At 32.8% G+C, this 21,265-nt stretch overlaps 1 protein-coding gene across 1 annotated transcript in view; it reads left to right on the forward strand.

The window, feature by feature from the left end:
• Positions 1 to 21,265, forward strand: part of ROCK2 (Rho-associated, coiled-coil containing protein kinase 2) — a 199,980-nt gene that overhangs the window by 158,858 nt on the left and 19,857 nt on the right. The window contains exons 8-23 of the mRNA XM_006880676.1: positions 2,308 to 2,399; positions 3,102 to 3,261; positions 4,150 to 4,210; positions 4,988 to 4,999; positions 7,605 to 7,684; positions 7,848 to 7,896; positions 8,212 to 8,347; positions 8,442 to 8,533; positions 8,745 to 8,991; positions 9,383 to 9,489; positions 11,516 to 11,675; positions 13,205 to 13,365; positions 13,742 to 13,926; positions 17,511 to 17,580; positions 19,910 to 20,013; positions 20,178 to 20,364. Of these exons, the coding sequence (XP_006880738.1) occupies positions 2,308 to 2,399; positions 3,102 to 3,261; positions 4,150 to 4,210; positions 4,988 to 4,999; positions 7,605 to 7,684; positions 7,848 to 7,896; positions 8,212 to 8,347; positions 8,442 to 8,533; positions 8,745 to 8,991; positions 9,383 to 9,489; positions 11,516 to 11,675; positions 13,205 to 13,365; positions 13,742 to 13,926; positions 17,511 to 17,580; positions 19,910 to 20,013; positions 20,178 to 20,364 (1,903 nt within the window). The remainder of the gene's footprint in view (positions 1 to 2,307; positions 2,400 to 3,101; positions 3,262 to 4,149; positions 4,211 to 4,987; positions 5,000 to 7,604; positions 7,685 to 7,847; positions 7,897 to 8,211; positions 8,348 to 8,441; positions 8,534 to 8,744; positions 8,992 to 9,382; positions 9,490 to 11,515; positions 11,676 to 13,204; positions 13,366 to 13,741; positions 13,927 to 17,510; positions 17,581 to 19,909; positions 20,014 to 20,177; positions 20,365 to 21,265) is intronic.

Below are 21,265 nucleotides of genomic sequence, written 5' to 3' on the forward strand. Positions count from 1 at the left end.
TTCTTAGAAGGTCCCATTCATCTGTTTTATACTCTCCTGGCTGTAGATTTTTCAATATGCTTGGAAGACTGTTTATGTTGTGGATTAGGACTTCTAGAGTTCTTCCAAGCTTTTCTTTAATGAAATGTATAGTCTTTGGTTTTAGTCCTAGGCCCATGATCCATTTTGAGTTGGTTTTTATGTACAGAGTGAGATCTGGATCTTGCTTGAGTTTTATACAGGTAGTTTTCCAATTTTGTCAGCACCATTTGTTAAAAAGGTTGTCATTTCCTCACTTAACAGATTTCATCTCTTTGTCAAAAATCAATTGACCATGGGTAGATGGGCTGATTTCTAGATTTTCTATTCTGTTCCATTGATCTATATCTCTGTCATACCAGTACCACACCATGTTGACCACCACACCAGTGTAGTAGGTTTTGAAAGGCAAATAAAATCTTGCTGAAGATTATTTAAGGATGGCTAAAACAGTACATAGACAATAGGGAATTTTCAAAAGTTCAATCTGGATTCAAAGGAAGTCATGGAATGAAGATTCTTGTTGCTGATGTCAGATGGATCTTGGCTTAAAGCAGAAAATGTCCCAGTTTCATTGACTAGACAGTCATTTAACTGTGTAGATCATTACATATTGTTGATATCATTGTAAAGAACAAAAAGTCCAAAACATTAAGTTGTGTTCCAGTGGAACTTGTATGTAGACCAAGAACACCATCAGAGCTGCCCCAGTTGTCGGAACAGGACAAGGAAGTATACTGTGTGGTTTAAAATTAGGAGGACTTTGTGTCAAGTTTGTAGTATTTCCTTGTAGTTATTCAACCTCTCTCTCTATGTGTGTAGAGAGAGAACAGAGAGAAAGATTTATCTCACGGATCACATGCTTGTAGAATCTACTAAAAGTCCCATGTCTGTGCATCAGATGTCAGGATCGAAGTGTCTGGCCCACATATCTACTAGGGCTGACAAACCTAAAACCAAGATTGTCAGGTCAGATTGACTTTGGGGGCTGATGGATGCAAGATTGGCAGGGACTATGGCAAGATTGGCTCAAGTCCAAAGAATCATGGCAGATAGCCAGATGAAGGATCCAGATCAAATAAAAAGCAAGAGAGCATTACAAGAATATTTGTATGTATTCAGTATAGGCTGTGCTATTAAAGAAATTTCCTTCCACCTGATAGGCTACTCGTAGAAGATGTCATCATGCAGGCAGTTATATCAGAGCTGATCAAGGGAATAATTACATTATAATTGCCAAATGAGAGAATCATGGACAGCCAAACTGACCTAAACCTTAACCATCACTTTCACTATGGAAGCAAAACCAAAATATCAAACAGCTTGTTGAACTGGCCCAGCAGATCTGATACAGAAGACTTCTTTAAGCTGTTAAAAAGCAAAAACATTGGGGAGCTCTGGTGGCCTAGTGGCAAGAAACTGTACTGCAATCCCAAAGGTACACGGTTCGAATCCACCAGATGCTCTGCTGGAGAAGGAGGGATAATTTCCTCCTGTACCAGTCAGATCTGATTTGATGGTACATGCGCAAAAAATAACAAAATAAACAAACAAACCAAAAAAAAAAACAAAACATGTTAACTTTTCGGTTTAAAGTGTTCCTGGCCCAAGTCGTATTTACAGTTGCTTTGTATATATGTCCACCACTCATCTGTCAGCACTATGATGACTTGCCTGTTGTAGAGATCCTGGGAGCTATGCCCTTGATATTTCAAAAGTAGAGGCCCATTATAAACAAGTTCAGAAGAACTTTGAGACTGAGATGGACAAAAAAGCCGAACTAGCCATCCAGTTTTGAAATAACAGGTCCTTGAAAATCCTGTGAGTAAGGGACTTCAGGATAAAATGTCAGAGTAGAGAGACTTTAGTTCAGGTCCTCTTCACTAAAGACATCAGAAAGCAAATATAATCTTGGATTGCCAGCGTTAAGAGAAGTACTGATGAAAAACATAGAATGAGAAGATAGGTAGAGCACAGATAAATGGTGCAGAGAGGCCATTTTGAACAGCTTTGTGTGTTTGTGTGTTTTGACTGATTTGAGGTTATCTGTTATCTCCTAGACATTGTGGTGGTGTTGTCTTTGTGGGTGGAGATAAGATTTCTCAGTGGAAACAATTGAGAGTCTTGTGCCCAGCAAAATTGTTCATAAACATGAGGCATTTTATAAAAAAATTCAAATGTGTTATCCTTTAGATTTGTTATGATAATGTTATTGTATAACTATAATAATATTTAATACATGTGTCTCATAATCATGTCATAATGCAATTTTGACCTACATTTATTTAGAGAAGTACGACTTGGGAGAAATGGAGTAGAAGAAATAAAACAGCATCCTTTCTTTAAGAATGATCAGTGGAATTGGGATAATATAAGAGAAAGTAAGTAAAATTTACATTTTCCATGACATTTGAAATCTCATATCTGGATTCTTCTTTTGAATTAGCAAAAAGTATTTCCTATATTCAGTCCTAATTAATTATTTAATGGAGAGATTTTATTTCAAATTCCGTAGCAAAATTTTCTAATATTTAATCAGTGAGATTTTGCAAATAGACATTGCACAATTTTTAATTAGTTAATTTAAGTTTGTAGATCTTGGCTAATTTTAAGAATGATGAATATATAATCTAACTTGAATGTACTTATGTTGATTAATTAATAATTACCTTAATCTGTGATAGCTGTTAAACAAAGGAATTTTTACTTTGTGTATGTTTGGCATTTCTACTAAGATTATTAATGATATCTACTTAAAGAATATAGAAAATTAAAAGTTCTTAAGTAATAAATCTCCAAGGAATTCTCCTTATAATTTTAGCATCTAGATTTTATAATGCTTCCATGTTTAATTGATTTATATTTAAATCTGACCTACTATAGTAATAAAATGCTTAATACTTTTCTTCTTTGAAATAATAGTATAGAAGCTGTGTTCGTAATGTTTTATACCATAGTGAAACAAAATAGTTTAAAGATATGCTAGCCTTTATTTTAAATAGTTGCTATGTAAAATAATATATATGGTTTGTGTCTTCTGTTTTGATTATGAAGGAAATAATGTGTTTGTTTTATTTTAATAGCTGCAGCTCCTGTAGTACCTGAACTTAGCAGTGACATAGACAGCAGCAATTTTGATGACATTGAAGATGATAAAGGAGATGTTGAAACCTTCCCAATTCCTAAAGCTTTTGTGGGAAATCAGTTGCCTTTTATAGGATTTACCTACTATAGAGAAAATTTGTATGTAATTCATTTGGTAAATTTTTATTATTTTTAAGTTTACCTCTAAAGAGGTGCTTTATTTCTAGACTCTGGATTATAGAAGATAAAGTGTTAATTTGTGTTAAATTTTGTTATACTTCAAGAATACTGTAAGCATTATTTTGAATTTTATTACATTATTTCATAATGTTAAATATTAATGTACTATATGAATATAAGGGACTATTTTGCATTTTGGGGGGAATATAAAGTCAGAAACTGAATACCTGCTTTTGAAGTAGTTTGTCCTTTAATGACAGATATGGAAGAATTTATAGTTTCATAGAATCAAATAAGTTCTATTAAAATGAAATGGAATGCATGAAACTAGATGTTAGGCATTAGTGGGACTACATGAACTGGCTTTAGCCACTTAGACAATCACATGTATACTATGCTGGGAAAGAAAAACAGGAAGAATGGTGACCTTTTAAGTGACTCTTAATACTGATAAAGGAGCTCTGTGGCGTAGTGGTAAAAAGTGGTGCTGCAGTCCTGAAGATACACAGTTTGAATCCACCAGCTACTCCATGGGAGAAGGTTGTGCAGTCTCCTCCAGTGCAATTTACTGACTGTGGAGTCAGCTGTGGGTTGATTCCACCTTGACAGCACACAACAACGACAACAATATTAAAAGTTGAAAACTAGATATTCTGATAAAGAAGTCAAGAGAGACCAATTTAGCATTTTAGATTTTTGAAAATAGCATAAATGTCTAAAGGGAAAAGTACTACTTTTGAGTGAAAAGAAAGAAATCCTTGTGGTTGAACTTTTAATTCTGAAAAGAGCTTGGTTAAATAAGACTGAGAAAATTGATTAAAATTACATAATAGAAAAAAGAATTCACCCCTCTTACCTTTCTTCTAGGTTGTTAAGTGACTCTCCATCTTGTAGAGAGAGTGATTCAATACAGTCAAGGAAAAATGAAGTAAGTATTAATTTTACTACTTTGCTTATTTTAATCACAAATAGAAATATTTTAGTACCATAGGGCAGAAAAAGAATGCTTGATGAACTATTAGGTAGCATTCTTAGTTGAAATGCAGGGCAACATAATATTGACAAAATTAATTTATTTGAATACCATCTATTTGTGAAACATAATGACTGGTAAAAACGGAATTAATTATTTGTGGCTTTGGACATAGTTTAGTAAAAACATTGATAAATACTTTCATAAACAAGTAAACTACCACTTAGAAATTTTTATAATCTTGACCAGGTCTTGAGAGGGACTTGGGAGGGTGGAGGGACAGCGCAGGAGAGAAAGCTCCCCGATGAGACGGATTGATTCAGTGACTGGGATAATGGGGTAGGTGTGTCGGAGACAATAAGATTGGCACAGGACAGGGCAGGCTTTAGGGCTGTTGTACAGTGGGTGCTGTGAGCCGCAGGTGACTCGACAGCACATAACAATGATATATAAAAATACAGATTATGAAGCTGTAAGATTACAAGGAAGAGATAAAAATTGTTAATAAAGTAATACAGACTATATTTTTATTTAGCAAATTAAATTATCTTTTGAATTTTATAACTACATACAAAGTTGTACATGTAAAGGGGAGTGCTAGATGATTTTCCCTTCAATTTTTTAAAAAACCCCAAGTATAGCGTTTATAATTTTGGTATAGTTTGTATACCTTTAGAAATGTTGTGAAACATAGCAAGTATTTTAACATTTTTGTTTGTTTGTTTCACACAGGAAAGTCAAGAGGTATGCTGATATTTTCAAATATGTTGAAAAACTGAAAAACTCATCACTCTAATAATGCCTAATACAGTCTTGTTTGATCTAATATTTGGAGTACTACTTCTACCCAAGAGAGATGTTCCCAATTATTTTTTAACAAGTATCCCTTTTATTATTACTCCTCTGGATTTGTTGTTTAAAATATGCAATTTGTTTTTCTTTATCAAGGATTTATAACTGTCAGCAGAAGCTTCTGATTAGCTAACACAATAATACACTAATGTAGTACCAACCAAAAGCAGTTAAACTTGACTAGCTCAGTGAGTAAGGGGACTTATTAGCACAAACAGGGATGCTAACTGGAAGGTTGGTGCATGAGAAAGACTTGCAAGTGCACTTCTGTAAAGATTTGCAACCTAGAAGGCTCTGTAGGTCACTTCTCCTGTCACACTGAGTTCTCATAGGTTGGAATTAATTTGACAGCACCCAACAACAGTTTTCTAACTTGTATAACTTTATTATGGAGAAAGTAAATTTAGCTTAATGTATGTGAAATATTCAAACTGGTGAACCTTAATCATTAAAAAGAACAGGGGAAAGAATATCATATCAGTGTTGGCATCTAATAGAGTGAGGTTGATTTTGGCCATGGCATTTACTAGTTGTGGTGTCTTGATCCAGTGACTTGCTCTTTTGAATGGCAGTTTATTCATCTGGTAGATATAAAGGGTGCTGTGGTGACATAATCCATAGGAAGTTGCCAATATCAAGGCAACCAGTTTGAATCTACCACCAACTCCTCGGAAGAAACATGTCTTGTCTCCTGTGTGATTTACAACTTCTAAAACCCTCACTGGAGAGTCAGCTATGATTCAACTCTGATTTAATGATAATGAGTTTTTTAATAGATACAGTATCATAATCTACATTATTCTGTTAGAATTTGAGACATTTATAAGATGCTTAGGGAGCTCTGGTGGCTTATAATGCCTGAGAGCTCTGATAGTGTGGTTCATAGTGAGTTACACTGCTGATCCAAAAACTGCATGACTCAGGCAGTTTGAATCTACTAGCAGCTCTTAGGATGAAAGAGGGACATTCTCTTTCCTTTGGGTTTTTTTTTTTTTTTTTTATTCTCTTTCCTTTGTTAAAGATAATATTCTTATGCTTGGAGAGTTGCTATGAGTTGAAACTAACTTGATGGCAGTGAGTTTCCGTTTTGAGTTTAATTTTATAACTAACATACAACCTGCTGCCAAGAAAGGTAAATCTTTTTTTTCAAAGGTAATAGTATTTGTTGTAGTTGTTGCTGCTCTCGCTAAGTGCTGTTGAGTTGCCTGCAACTCATAGCAGCACTTGTAACGGTAGATCTGAACGCTGTTCTATCTTGGGTGTCAACTTGACTGTTTCTAGCATACCTGATCAGGCTCACTGTTACAGTCACTATGTCATTCTGTCTCATTGAGGATGTTCCCTTACTTACTTCATTGACTCTCCACCTTTCCAAGCACAATTAATGGCCTTTTCTGAGGATTGGTCCCTCCTAACAACATGTCCAAAGTATGTGTGACAAAGTTTCACTATCCTTGCCTCCATCTACACCTTTTCCAAGATATATTTGTTATTTGGACAGTGTATGGCAGGTTCCAGTGCCACAATTCAAAGGTATCAATTCTTGTTTTGTTATCCTTATTAATGAAACTGTACACATTAGCAAAACACCTTAGCAATGAGTTTACAAACCAAAGGGAACTAGAGCAGAGTTATAAATACGTTTTAAAGATATCTCTATGAACAGTCCATTGTTCATGAACAATGCATTTTTTAATAATACCTATGATCTTACATTATTAAACACCTATATGCTCAGCAGAGTTACTGAAGTGATACTTGTAATTAATTAGCTATCATTGATTTTTTTAATTTTACTGCTCTTCAAAATATCTTGCTAGGAAATACTGTAGTGTTGTTAGTTGTCATTGCATTTGACTCCTGAGTTTGACCTTGTAAAAAGAGTTTAAATTCTTAAGAATAAAATCATTTTAAGCATATTTAGTCAAATATTTCAAAGACTGACTTCAGATGTTGACTTCTTGATTTTTATCATATAAGCACAAATGTTGTTGTTGGTGGGTACTGTCAAGTTTACTGTCTGTGAGTGAGCGTGTGAAAAACACATTGAAACTCACCCTGTCTGTCCAAGACCAGTCAGTCCATCTTGTTGAGGGTTTTCCTCTCTTTCATTGACCCTCAACATTCCCCAGCATAGATCCCAGCGTAACACAAATAGTGACAGTATTTTCAGATAAATAGTCTGTAGAAGATCAATATAAGGTTGCCAAAGATTTTATTGTTTCTAGCTAAAGAATTTGAAACTCAGTGCCATAAAAAAAATTCTCACATTATCACATGAGTATATTCATATATGTAAGTATGTAATGTGATGTGTTAGGGAGAAAACAAGAAGTGGAATGTGTTTCCCACTCATTAAGAAAAATATTAAAAAGATGTACATGATACCATTATATTAGAAATTATAGTTAGTTAAAAAGCTAAAGAAGTTTATCATTGTTTTCTTTGTCTCTTTAAATAATAAAAATTTATAATTAGATTTCTTGTTTTCTGACAGATTCAGAAAAAACTGTACACATTAGAAGAACACCTTAGCAATGAGTTACAAGCCAAAGAGGAACTAGAACAAAAGTGCAAGTATGTTAAGACAATGAAATATTGTGTAGGATTTAAATACTTAAAATTTTGATAACTAGAAAGAAAATAGAATTAATTATATCATTATGCAAAAATTGCTTATGCTTTTACTGTAAATTAGGATAAAATTATTTTATTTGCTGTTTCTTTTTAAATTCTTTAGATCTGTTAATAGTCGCCTAGAGAAAATAATGAAGGAGCTAGAAGAGGAGGTAAAGTTGCTCATGCTTCTTTTCCTTTCATTAATAATAAACATTTTTGACCTATATTAAATAATGATTGTTCAGTGGTAAGGGAAGATTATAGAAATGTTTCCTTTTATTAGGAAACAGATGTTACAGTCTTGATTACTGAAGTAGTTTACTGTTTTTAAAACGAAATTGGGTTGTGTGTTTTATTTTAAAATGAAGAAAATTATTGTAGTTTTAACAAAACCCAACTTAAGCATATTTGAAGTAATAGAAATAGTTTTAAGTTTTCTTTTTATACACACTTTTCTTTGATCATAACCTTAAGTATTGTTTTAGGTTACTTTCAGGAAAAATGTGGAATCATCTGTTAGACAGTTGGAGAGAGAAAAGGCACTTCTCCAGCATAAAAATGCAGAATATCAACGCAAAGCTGACTATGAAGCAGAGAAGAAACGAAATCTGGAAAATGATGGTTTGTAGAGCATAATGTGAAATGCTTACCATGAGAAAATAAATATTGATCTGTATATATTAGAGTTTATTACTGAAATGCTTTTTCATCATAGTTAACAGCTTGAAAGATCAACTTGAAGATTTGAAAAAAAGAAATCAAAACTCTCAAATATCTACTGAGAAAGTGAATCAACTCCAGAAACAAGTAGGTTGATTTCAATTAATAAAAGGATATTGAACTTATTTTTGACTACCTATTAATATCAGTTTTAATTAGAAGTATTACAGAAAGCTTTGATCTGCAGAGAAAAATTACTAGGAAAATATTTTCTTGGGTTTTTGTTTAAATTATAATGTGGTAATAAATGGAAATATTCTTATTACATATACCTGTGTTTGTTTGACTTTTAAAACAGCTGGATGAAACCAATGCTTTACTGCGAACAGAATCTGATACTGCAACACGGTTAAGAAAAACTCAGGCGGAAAGTTCAAAACAGATTCAGCAGCTGGAATCTAACAATAGAGACCTACAGGATAAAAACTGCCTGTTGGAGACTGCCAAATTAAAACTTGAAAAGGAATTTATCAATCTTCAGTCAGTCCTAGAATCCGAAAGAAGAGACCGAACTCATGGATCAGAGATTATTAGTGATTTACAAGGTACAAAAAGGAGAGGCAGTGCTTGAATTAATCTTGAAAACTCATACATTAGAATCACCTTAGATAATGGATAATGATCCAACATTTATTCACATATGCTATTTTATAAAATTGGAATTTTGTTAATATGTTGTTTCTAAATTTTATGGACTAAAGATTTAATTTCAAACAGTATAAATTTTAAATATCAACCACTTCCCTGATGGATTGTAAATTCCGGTTGAATTAATCCCAGGTGAATGAAATGAAAAAATAAACTGACCCAACAATCCTAAAACTTTTGCTACTGAGTATTTAAAGTATAAAGTTATGTTCAATTTTTTTATATTTCTTAATTGAATGCATATACTTGAAGGAGTCACTGTTTTCTTAAATATATTATAATTTTTAGGTAGAATATCTGGCCTAGAAGAAGACTTGAAAAATGGCAAAATTTTATTAGCAAAATTAGAGACAGAGAAGAGACAACTACAAGAAAGATTTACTGATTTGGAAAAGGTAAAATACATTAAATTTTTTTCTTAATTTCAATGAACATTTGTAGAGATTTTGGATTTCCATTTATTCGTTGTTGCACTTTTCTCCCTGCACACCCCCCAAAATACAGTAATTAAAAAAAAAATAATTTCTTTTTTAAACACATTAAACATATTGTTTGTTTTTTTTAAATAAGAAAATGGCAGTAGTATTTTTTGGTTAGAAAAATTATTCTAAAATAAGAACAATCAGTATTTGGAGTACTTTGCCGTGGCTCGTGAATTCTTTCATATTTAGAGTTGGTTGATAGGATAAGAATATGTTTTAGCACTTATACAAGCAACTCTTACTAAGAATGCTTGTAGACTCACTTGGCGTGTGTATATGACAAATGCTTCTTTCTACAGCCAAGTAAAATGCAAATTTTGGCCCAGGATATATATCTTAAAACTAACAACTTTTGATGACTTTTAGCATTTAGAAGTTTTCCTTTGATCTGTCACTTTAGTCTTTTATTTTTGTTCATGTATTTATTCATTTGTTTGACTATTTAGTGTGTAATTATAGAAATTGTTGTTGTTTTTATTGCCTTTGACTCAAGCATGACGCATAGCAACCCTATGAACAAAAGGTCTGAAGCCTTTTTATAACTATCATCATTTATCAAAGTTCATAGAGTTTCTGGAGGCATATTGTTTAGGAAGTAGATGCCACTCCTGCTTCCAAAAAATTATAGAATATCAGGATGCAATCCTTATACAACTATACTATCTAATGGGTAAATTTAAATAATGAATATAGAGGTAATTTTAATGCAGTGTGGTAATTTGGACGGTGTAGCTGTGGATAGGGTACATTTGGTGCACAGAATGAGCTCCTATCTGATATAGCAAGGTTGGTTAGCAAGGCAAAACATTCTCTGTGGAGAAGGCCGCAGTTAGCAAAGGCATCGAAGAAAGAAACATTTTTAAAAGACCTAATTTCTCTATTTAAGTTCAATCTCTCCTGTGATTTATAGCATCTAAAATTGGCAGTATCAAAGTCAAGTCACCTATGAGTTGGTTCTGACTCAAGGGCAAACAATAGCAACAACAGAGTAAATAGCAGGAGTCAACAAATTTTATTCTTATAAGGGCAGGATAGTAAATATTTTGTAAATATTTTAGACATTGCAGGCAGTATGGCACCCGTTGGTGCTTTTCAACTATTTAGTACATTATGGAGTGACTTGGCTATATTTTATTAAAAATATGAAACTATAGTAAAACAATGCAATTCAATTTGAATTTGGCCCTTGAGCCTCAGTATGCTTGTCATGTAAAAGTGAGAAATTCAGAGGCCTGTGTGGAATAGTTCTACCGTGCAAATCTATTTGTTGGAAACTAGCAGCAAAAATAACTTATTTGTGATATAAAGTATATAGAAAGTAAGGAGTAAAAAAATCTTTTGGAAAGAAATAGAAACTGCATTAATTTATATGTATCATAGATTCTCAACTTAAATCATTTTTATGGAAAGTAATGATAAAAAGACAGAGAACCCAGGAGTGGGAAGAGAGAAAAAGACCTGTGTATAGGAAAAGAAAATATTATAAGTATGTTTTAAATGTTTGAAGAATAAGGATAATTTGAAGAAAATAAGCATTGAAATCATAAGACAACATTTAAGGGACAATTAGGGAAACTTCAAGGTAGTAGAAACTATGAGAACAGGAAGAATGAGTGAATAGTATCAGAGACAGTGCTCCAAAAACAAAAGTATCTTTTGAATTTGATACTGAGCATGTCATTGGTGACATGCTTGATTGAGTCAGATTGATCTTAATAGCAGTCTCGCAACACTAGAGTGGATGTGAGGAAAGGATCTGATGGAGTAGTGTGATAAAGAGGAAGTAAAAAGGCAAAGAAAGCATACAGGTCACTGATGGAGCAAATTTGGACCAAGGGAGAACTACTGAAGAATCTTATTGATCTTAATTAAAAACCTGTGTAAAATATTTAAAAATTATGAGCCATTCTTTGTTGATAGCTGCCATTTTACACCTTAGGAAAAGAGCAACATGGAAATAGATATGACCTATCAACTAAAAGTTATACAGCAAACCTTAGAACAAGAGGAAGCGGAACATAAGGCTACAAAAGCACGGCTAGCAGACAAAAATAAGATCTATGAATCCATTGAAGAAGCCAAATCAGAAGCCATGAAAGGTATGTGTTTTTGAAAATTGTGTTTGCTAGTAATGTTCTATTTAAGAATGGATTTTGTATTCAACTCTGGATTTGTAAAACATCTGTTTTTCAACAGTAACAGAAAGCTATGTTAAGGAAGCTCTGTTTACACACTGTTTTAGTCAAAGCTACATATCACTAATGATTGTGACATAATAAGTTAACTTTTGCATGACCTGATCTTTATTGCAGTGGTGTTTTAGGATAATTTCTTTTGTTCTAAATGGTTTAATTAGATTTCAAATTTCAAAGGAATTTAGTACTTTAAAGTATACTTGTGAAAGATTCCTAAAGCTCTTAAAGAGAAATTTTACTTTATATTGAAACATAATATTTATTAATAACTTGGGAAACATTTACCTTTTAATTAAAACTAGTTTTCTTAATAAAAGCTATACTAATTCAGAATGATAAAAGATTCCAGGCCAGTTATGTTTAGAAAAATCTAATTGGAAAATAGAAACATTTACCTTGTGTCTTTGTCCTCAGCCTGGAAGAGAGTTGGATTTTGCTTTTGTTCTTGAGCTGTAATTTATGTGCAATTAAGATGCAAAAAATTTTGACACTTGTAACATCTTTGTGTTACTAACATCAAAACAAGATTTAAAGCATTTTTATCACCTTAGTAAATTTTCTCATGCCTCTTTTTATTCTCTTTGTATAGTTTAAATGAACATGTTCATTGACAGTTGAACAATGAACAATAAAGGAAATTAGCCAATTTAATATTTTTCCCAAATTATTTCTTACAGCATTAATGGTTTTAGATATATGGTTTGATAATAGATAATGGTTTTCATATTTTATACATGAGTATATAAAGTTAAGTATTAAAGAAGGTATTTAAATTGAGGTCTAAAGTCCTTGTGCTTTCTTGTATACAGTATTACCTTCATAGATTTAAGAATATGGCTTACTTACTACTAGCTGTATAACTTTGCCTATTAAAACTTTCTGAGCTCTGTTCCCTGTAAAGGGGTAAATAATAGTATTATACAGTTGTTGCAGGAATCAGGAGGTTTTGATGAAAGCTAAGTGTAATAATATATGGAAAGTGTTTATTATATGTAAAGTGTAAATGGCTAGCTAGAGATAAGTTATTAGTTACACACTTCTTATTTATTTGTATGCTTTTAATTGTATTTTGAGAAGTATATATAAAGAACAGAACCCTAAAAAGTTTTGAAATCTACCTGGAATGTTTTAAAGTGGTAATAATAATGTTGAGGGTGACACAGAGTAGCAGGAATGCAAATCTTTTCTTTAAAGATGCAAATAAAAGGCAGAATTATGTTACTTCCATTTGGATGGATATAAATATTGTGAAGTGAAATAGATTCTTGTATCTTGCAAGTGAAACTCCTACTAATTTTCAAATACTAAATTCTTGACAGTTCAAATGTAACTATTTTGAGGAAGTGTGATTTATTGTTGTTTTTATTAACATTGTTTTATATGTTAATACACTTCTTTTAATTTATGAGTAATACTCTTTTTTTTGGCAATAGAAATGGAGAAGAAGCTCCTGGAGGAGAGGACTTTAAAACAGAAAGTGGAAAACCTGTTGCTGGAAGCTGAGAAAAGATGTTCCATATTTGACTGTGATCTCAAACAGTCGCAGCAGAAAATAAATGAGCTCCTTAAACAGAAAGATATGCTAAATGAGGAAGTAAGTAAGAATTTTACTAAAAGTAATAATAAAGCATTTACAAATTAGTAAATTAGGGTTTTTTTATATAATTTCAGATCGTTTCACAAATTTTTTAAATGAAATAATTCTTTTATAACATTAATTTTACTGAATTGCATCAACTAAAACGTTGTTTTTGCTTAATTAATTTTTTTAACTTTAAGATCACGTTTTATTTTAAATAAATAATAAGGAAATCTTTGAAGGTTAAACCCCAAGAAAATAGTGAAACATCTATTTATTAATGTCTGACGACAACAATCAGTTTTACTGCATCATGTTCACTACTCACTTCAATGATAAGAAAACTCAAAATAATTTGCTTATAATACAAAGTATATGATTTCTTTTTTAGGTTAGAAACTTATCATTAAAAATAGAGCAGGAAACTCAGAAGCGTTGCCTTACACAAAATGATTTGAAGATGCAGACACAGCAAGTCAACACACTAAAAATGTCAGAAAAGCAGTTAAAACAAGAAAATAATCATCTCGTGGAAATGAAAATGAGCTTGGAAAAACAAAATGCTGAACTTCGAAAGTAAGTTAATTTATTAAGACAGAATTCTGCAAATATGCACAATTATCCGCATGTAATTTAGTTTACCTGGAGCTTTTCAATGACAATTTTACTTCCTTGACCACTTTTTTCTTTCATCCTGAAAATGCCTAATCTTGTCAGTTTTGTGTGTGTGAGCACTCAAGTAATAAAAATATAGCTCTAACTTAAACATTTTTAGAAAAATAACACCTAGAACAATGATATGGGACTATCTTGTGCGGTGTGATAGTCATTTACAATTGTGTGCATGTTTGAACTTTAAAAATTATTGACCTTTTTTTAAAGGATATTCTTGTTTTATACTGGTTTACATACAAAGTTCGTATACATAAAAAAAATTGACATTATAAATTCAACTCCTTAGTCGCATTAGACATAGTTTAGTTTCAGTAGGTACATGTAGCCCATGTTTATAAGTATTAGAATAATCTATACTTATATCCAGAGCTCAGGTCACCTAGTGGGCAGAAAGACGCACTGCTTGTGGTGCTTGTGGTGGTTTGAATGGATCAGTGACTCTGAGGGAGAAAGATGGGTAATCTTCTGTTCTAATTATGGCTTCTGAAAACCTACCAGTGGCTCAGCTAGGAATTGGTTCCTACTTGATGTCAGTGAGTTTGAGAATAACCCGATATTTAAAACTAATACTTACATTGTTACAAGGATTTGGGTTGTTGTTAGGTGTTATGGAGTCCACTACTACTCGTAGTGGCCCTGTGAACAACAGATCTGAACCTTGCCCTATCCTGTGCCATTCTCATGATCTTGTATGTCCAAGCCCATTGTTAGAGTTGCTAGCCTATCTGTCATGTTTACAGTCTTAGTATAAACTTAATTTGGAAGTGAAAATACAAAAAATTTTCCTCCTCACACAAAGTTATTTTGGGTACTATGGTAATAAAGAGACTTAGCTTTCTGAAAAATAAGAAATGCATTATAGCTCAGCTTTTAAACATTTTGATAAACATATTATGACATGTTTGGTTTTTTTGTACATTAGCTTCATTCTCTCTTATTTAGGGTACATTTTCTTAGTTAATAGAAAAACATGAGCTCTGATTGCTATTTCTAAAATATTGGTGGCTCTAGGCATATGCTCTATAGCTTTGTTTCATTTAGAGAGACTCTGATTTCACTTTCTGGATCAAAAGTGTATAAAATTCCCCAAGTCTAGGCCTGAAGCTCAATGACTCAGCTTTGCTCAAATAAGACCTATGATATGATACGACCTGAGATATTAGATATATGACATGAGATGGATTCTGGGTTGTAGTGAACATGGGACTGTTCGCTTTTTAGAGTATCTGTTCTAACAATGTTTAAATGAAAGCACGAGCTGGTTAAGTGCCTGTCATGTATTTCTCCTCTTATCCTAATACTTCCTTGTCCCTAATTCAGCAGTCCTGCTGGCATGGTGAGTTAGTTGTTGGGCTGCTAACTAATATCAGGGTTCAAATCCACCAAGGCTGCCATGGGAGACTGATAGGTAGTCTGATCCTGATAAGATTTTATAGCCTCATAAACCCAATGAAAGCCACAGTGATTTATAATAGACTTAGTGGCAATAAATTTGGTTTTGTTGCTGCTGTTATGTGCTTTCCAGTCGAGTAGGACTTACAGCAACCCAGTAAGCAACAGATCTGAAGCCTGTCTGTTTATCTAATATATGATACTTTGTATATGTACCTTTTACTTCTGTGTAAATGTACAAGGGTCTTTTATTTCTTAATCTTTCATTTTTAATCCCCTCTCCTCACAGATACCCCTAATAAGCACATATTAAATGTAAGCTCAGTGAAGGGCAAGAATAATTTTATTTAGCCGTATATTGATTCCTTTTGACTGTATCACATATAGTGCTTTTTTTAAAATAAGTGTTTCATGAAAAATGCATACTTTTTCTATGTAAACCTTTATAATAGTTTAAGAATGTTTTAAAAACTAAAATTAAACATTACAAGTTTCCCTTTATTATATACAAACCTATTTTCTCTCTTCAGAGCTAACATCTTTTAAATAGTTACTGTTTTAATATCTCAGATCTTTTAGTGTGTCTAGTCCTTTATGTCTGTACAAATATATATAGAATGAGATTTTGTAGGTTTTAAAATTGTGTCACATTGTGTTGTTCACACTTGGATTTTTCCCCTTAGCATTAACTTGAAATAACTGTAATTTTAATTCTTCAAATAAACCTAGAATTTATCATTTCATCCCAGCTTCTTAAATGACCTGTTAACACTTCTTATTTTTATGAAGAAGATCTTTTAAAAAAGGTATATAGACTTTAAGTGTTTGTTGTTCTTAAGTGCCGTCGAGTTGTAGGCTACTCATAGCAACCCTATGAATGAAAGTTCTCGACACCTGCATAACTTTCGTCCTTTCTCCGGGTTCTTAGGGTTTTCATAGGCAAGCTATTATGGAAGTAGATGCCACTCCTGCTTCCAAGCTTGTTTTAATTGGGAATAAGTGTGAACTACAATTAATTTTACTATGTGAATAAATCTGGGTAGTCACCATCCAGATAGATATACAAAACCAGCACTCTTCATGTTCCTCTCTTCCAAGGGGCTACTTCTCTTGCCCTCAGATTATCATTTTTATGATGCTCTTCTAATACTTCTACTTGGTTGGAGTAAATGACTGAACATGCTGTGTTTATAAGCATATGTACTTTGAAATTCTTGGTATAATACAGCACTTTTTGGTCTTATGACCAGTTATGCACTTAAAAATTATCAAGTTCTCCAAAGAGTTTTGTTTCTGAGTTACATCTCTTTTAATTTGTTCTGATAGATGTTGAAACTGAGACATTTTTAAAGCACAGGAATACCTAAGCACAAGCACACATTCCTTTAGCCAGTGATAACATCATTTACATGCTATGTAACCTCAAGAAAAGTCCAAATTATACTAGTGAGAAAATAGCAGTGAAAAACATGAAATATTTTCTTTTACCCTTTTTTTTCTTTTAAAAAAAATCTTTTTATTTTATACTGGTTTACTTAAAAGGTTATATACATTGTTTTTCACACCAAATTTTCCCCATTTCCTTTGCCCACTCCTCCCTCTACCCATCAAATTGTATGACTCTATCATTACTTCCCCGCCCATCTTCACCCCTCTGTTCCCCTCTGTCCCCCCTTGAATGCTCATACTTATTCTACAATAAAAGTTTTATACAGTATTTGTCTTTATGGGACAGAGTTAGTTCACTTAGGATAATGCTCTCCAGTCCCTCCCAAGTTCGGTAGTAATTAACAAAATCATTGCTCCTATGTGCTGCATAGTATTCCATCATGTGAATGTACCATAATTTCTCAATTCATTCCATTGTGGTTGGACATTTGGGCTATTTCCATGTTCTTGTGATGATGAATAATGCTGCTGTGAACATTGGTGTACATTAATTATGTATTTTTATTATTATCATTGCATTGATTAAATCTCAGGAATACTCTGAGAAATCTCAAGAACTCCTAGAGATATGCCAAACACTTATACAGATATACTAGCTTAATATGTCTAACTTTTTAAAACCTTTTTATTCAAAATCCGCACAGAGAACGTCAAGATGCAGATGGCCAAATGAAAGAGCTCCAGGATCAACTTGAAGCTGAGCAGTATTTCTCAGTACGTTCCAGACACATTAATTTGAAAATTACTGTATTTGTAGAATTCTTTTTTTTTATTTTTGCTGCAAAACCAGGAGAATTCTTCTTAATCATTCTTAGTGCATCATAGTTAAGGAAGTGTTGGGGAGAGGATACTTTTAAAATAATACATGTTCCTAAGGCTGTAGTGAGCATTAGCAGATTAGAATTTCTTAGACTAGAGCTAAAGAATTTGTTTGATGTTAACTAAAAAAGAACAAAACTAAAAGTCTTCACTAGTTAATTTTCATGTATGGGGCCCATATATTGACTTATGTAAATCACTGAGGTATAGAAGCTTTAAAATTACTGTCCAAGTACCTTCTCCACAAAAGACTAGCAACACACAAACACCCTATTTTTTTTAATCGTTTTTTTAATTAATTTTAATGAAAATTTACAGAGACTTTGGATTTCCATTCATTCATTGCTGCACTTTTCTCCCTGCCCACATCCCCCCCCCCCAAGTATACTCTTCTCTTTAAAAAGTAAAAGAAAAGTTCCCCATTGTTTTGCAATCCCTCCCCCAGGTCCACTCCACTGTGCAGCCTTCATTCTGGACTCCTGTCATGACAATAATACCTAGTCACACATCCCTTTTAAACAGTTTTCTCCCTTACCTGTTTCAATGCAGTATTCATTATTTATTCCCATTTTTCTCAGTCTCCCCCCAACCCCAATGTCAGTCCTGTTTTACAACAGTGGCGCTATGCAGTATTTGTCCTTTTGCGACTGAGGTATTTCACTCAGCATAATGTCCTCCAGGGTCACCCATTTTGAATAATATTGCATGAGTTCCTTGTTTTTCAGTGCATGTAGTATTCCATTGTGTGAGTATACCACAGCTTCACTATCCATTCGTTTGTTGATGGGAACGTAGGTTGTTTCCATCTCCTTGCAATTGTGAACAAAGCTGCAATAAATATGGGTGTGCATATATCTGCTTGGATGTCAGTTATGGTCTCTTTGGGGTATATTCCCAGAAATGGAATTTCTGGGTCAAATGGTATTTCTATTTGCAACTTTTTTTTAAATTAAATTTTATTAGTTTTAATGAACATTTACAGGGATTTTGGGTTTTCATTCTATTTGCAACTTTTTGAGAACGCAGCACACTGCCTTCCATAGTGGTTGTACCATTTTACACTCCCACCAACAGTGAATAAGGGTTCCAGTTTCTCCGCAACCTCACCAGCATTTGTTGCTTGCTGTTCTGTTAAATTTTACTATTCTTACTGGGATGAAATGATGTTCTCATAGTTGTTTTGATTTGCATCTCTCTTAGAGCTAGGGATTTTGAACATTTCTTCATGTGCTTGTTGGCCATCTGAGTTTCTTCTATGGTGAAGTGTATGTTCGTATCGTGTGCCCATTTTTCAATTGGATTGTTTACCTTTATCTTGTTGTGGTGCTCAAGTACTTTATAAATTCTAGATGTAAGTCCCTTATCTGACATGTCATTACCAAATACTTTTCTCCAGTCTTTTTACCCTGTTGGAGAAGTTTTTAGATAAGCATAGGGATTTGATGCTTAGAAGGTCCCATCTATTTTATCTTCTCCTGTTTATAGATTAAAAACCCTATTTTCAAACCTTTCATTTCTTCCAAACTAGAAACTCCAAGTAAACAACTCCTCCTCCCCGCTCTAAATAACATTTCTCATTATTTAATGAAAAGCAAAACTGAGGGGGAAATTGCAGATTCCATTATGCTCGTTTGAGTAAATTCTTAGAGCACTGCTTTGCTCTACACTTATAAAACTCATAAAAGAGCAACTGGCCAAAAAAAATGTTGATTGTATTAACAGAAATCCGTTATCATTGCTAGAACAATAATTTTAAGCATATCACGCCCTGTGTTGCTAATTAAGAGTGCTTCTTATTGAAAAGAATGTATTTTCACAATGAAACTACCATTTAACATTTATTGTTGAAATTAGTTTTCAAATATGTAGACACTGTTACTTTTGTTCTGCTGATTTAAGTCACCAAAAATGTCCTCATTTAAATTAGTAATATTCTTCTTTACCTCTTCATCTGAATAACCATGATCATTCAGTCTGAAGTCTCACTGTGATCTTTAGTTGAAAATCATCCTTCTAAATTATTAACTGTACTTTTATTCTGTGAGTCAGTTAGTTTGATTATAGAGAAGGAGAGCTCATAAAAAATAATTTGTTCAAGAGTACAAAATTAAATATTAGTATGATTTTACAACTTGAATTTTTTATTTGGACAGATGTAGATGCTAGAAATTTCTGATTATGATAATACTGTTGTACATTTCTGTTACATTTTGTCATCATATAGACCCTCTACAAAACACAAGTTAGAGAGTTTAAAGAAGAATGTGAAGAAAAGACCAAACTTTGTAAAGAATTACAGCAGAAGAAACAAGAATTACAGGATGAAAGGTAAGAACAATTCCTTTGTTCCTTTTGTTCATTTTTCAAAGATACACTCCAACCCCGATTCTTAAACTGTGCCTGGTACACATAAAATCTGTTGATGAAGTGAATTAGATAATTGCTTTGACTTCATAGTAAAATATAAAATTATATGCATCTCTAAAATATAGGGACTCTCTGGCTGCCCAACTGGAGATAACCTTAACCAAAGCAGATTCTGAGCAGCTGGCTCGCTCAATTGCTGAAGAACAATATTCTGATTTGGAAAAAGAGAAAATCATGAAAGAGCTGGAGATTAAAGAGATGATGGCCAGACACAAACAAGAGCTTACGGAAAAAGATGCTACAATTGCATCTGTAAGTAAAATTCTTTGTAACATCATAATTAATGGAACTGCCTCGCTTTTCTGAATCTTGCAATTTTTCTGCCTTTGACAGTGTAACTGACACAAACATTTCTAGCATTTTCTATTAAGAATCCTACCATGATTTGGTTTTGCATTTCCTTTTGTGACAGATTTGCACCTCACATATAGTCTAGTTTTCACTATTTTACTCTATAAAATCTTTGGAAATACTAGGAAAGTATGTTTAGTAGACTAAGTGGAAAAAATATCCCATGTCATAGTGAAAACAGATCTGTTTAAAATTAAAAATAGAACTTAGCATGGCAAGAACGTTTTATAGAATAGGAAAACCAGAGTCAAGTAGCTTTTGACAAATGCATTCTGAGGAGCTACAATGGTTATAAAGGTTAATAAAGAGAAAAATCACCAATAGGGTATGCTTGGAGTATTTCTGATTGAGTAATATTTACAATACTGCTCCAGGTAGCAAGAACTTAACTAATTTTAAAGGAGTTGACTTCTTTTGTAGGAAGGCTCCAGGTGAGAGGAACTGGGCTGACTTTAGGTTTCCTAGAAGAATTTTAAAATACAGAGTAATGTCATAAGATTTTTGTTGGCCAACCAACAAAAATCATATGCTCCTGAAACATTTTATCACTGAGGCAAATGTAGCCCAGTTACTGAGAGATGCAAAACTGAAATAACTTTAGAGAAATTGCCACCGGAGCCTTAATAGTGTTAGATCTGCATTATATTAGCAGACTTTTACAACACAAATTCAGAGAATTGTTGGGAAGAATGAAATGATATAAAGTGCTAAGTGATAAAAAGTACTGTTATGCTTAAGAAAAGAGTTTTAATACATTTGAAAAGTTATATCTCTATTTAACTGTACTTTATTCTAACCATAA

This window comes from Elephantulus edwardii, unplaced genomic scaffold, assembly GCF_000299155.1.
Source record: "Elephantulus edwardii isolate Elephantulus edwardi_28Jun2011 unplaced genomic scaffold, EleEdw1.0 scaffold00009, whole genome shotgun sequence".
In the NCBI taxonomy this organism is placed as follows: domain Eukaryota; kingdom Metazoa; phylum Chordata; class Mammalia; order Macroscelidea; family Macroscelididae; genus Elephantulus; species Elephantulus edwardii.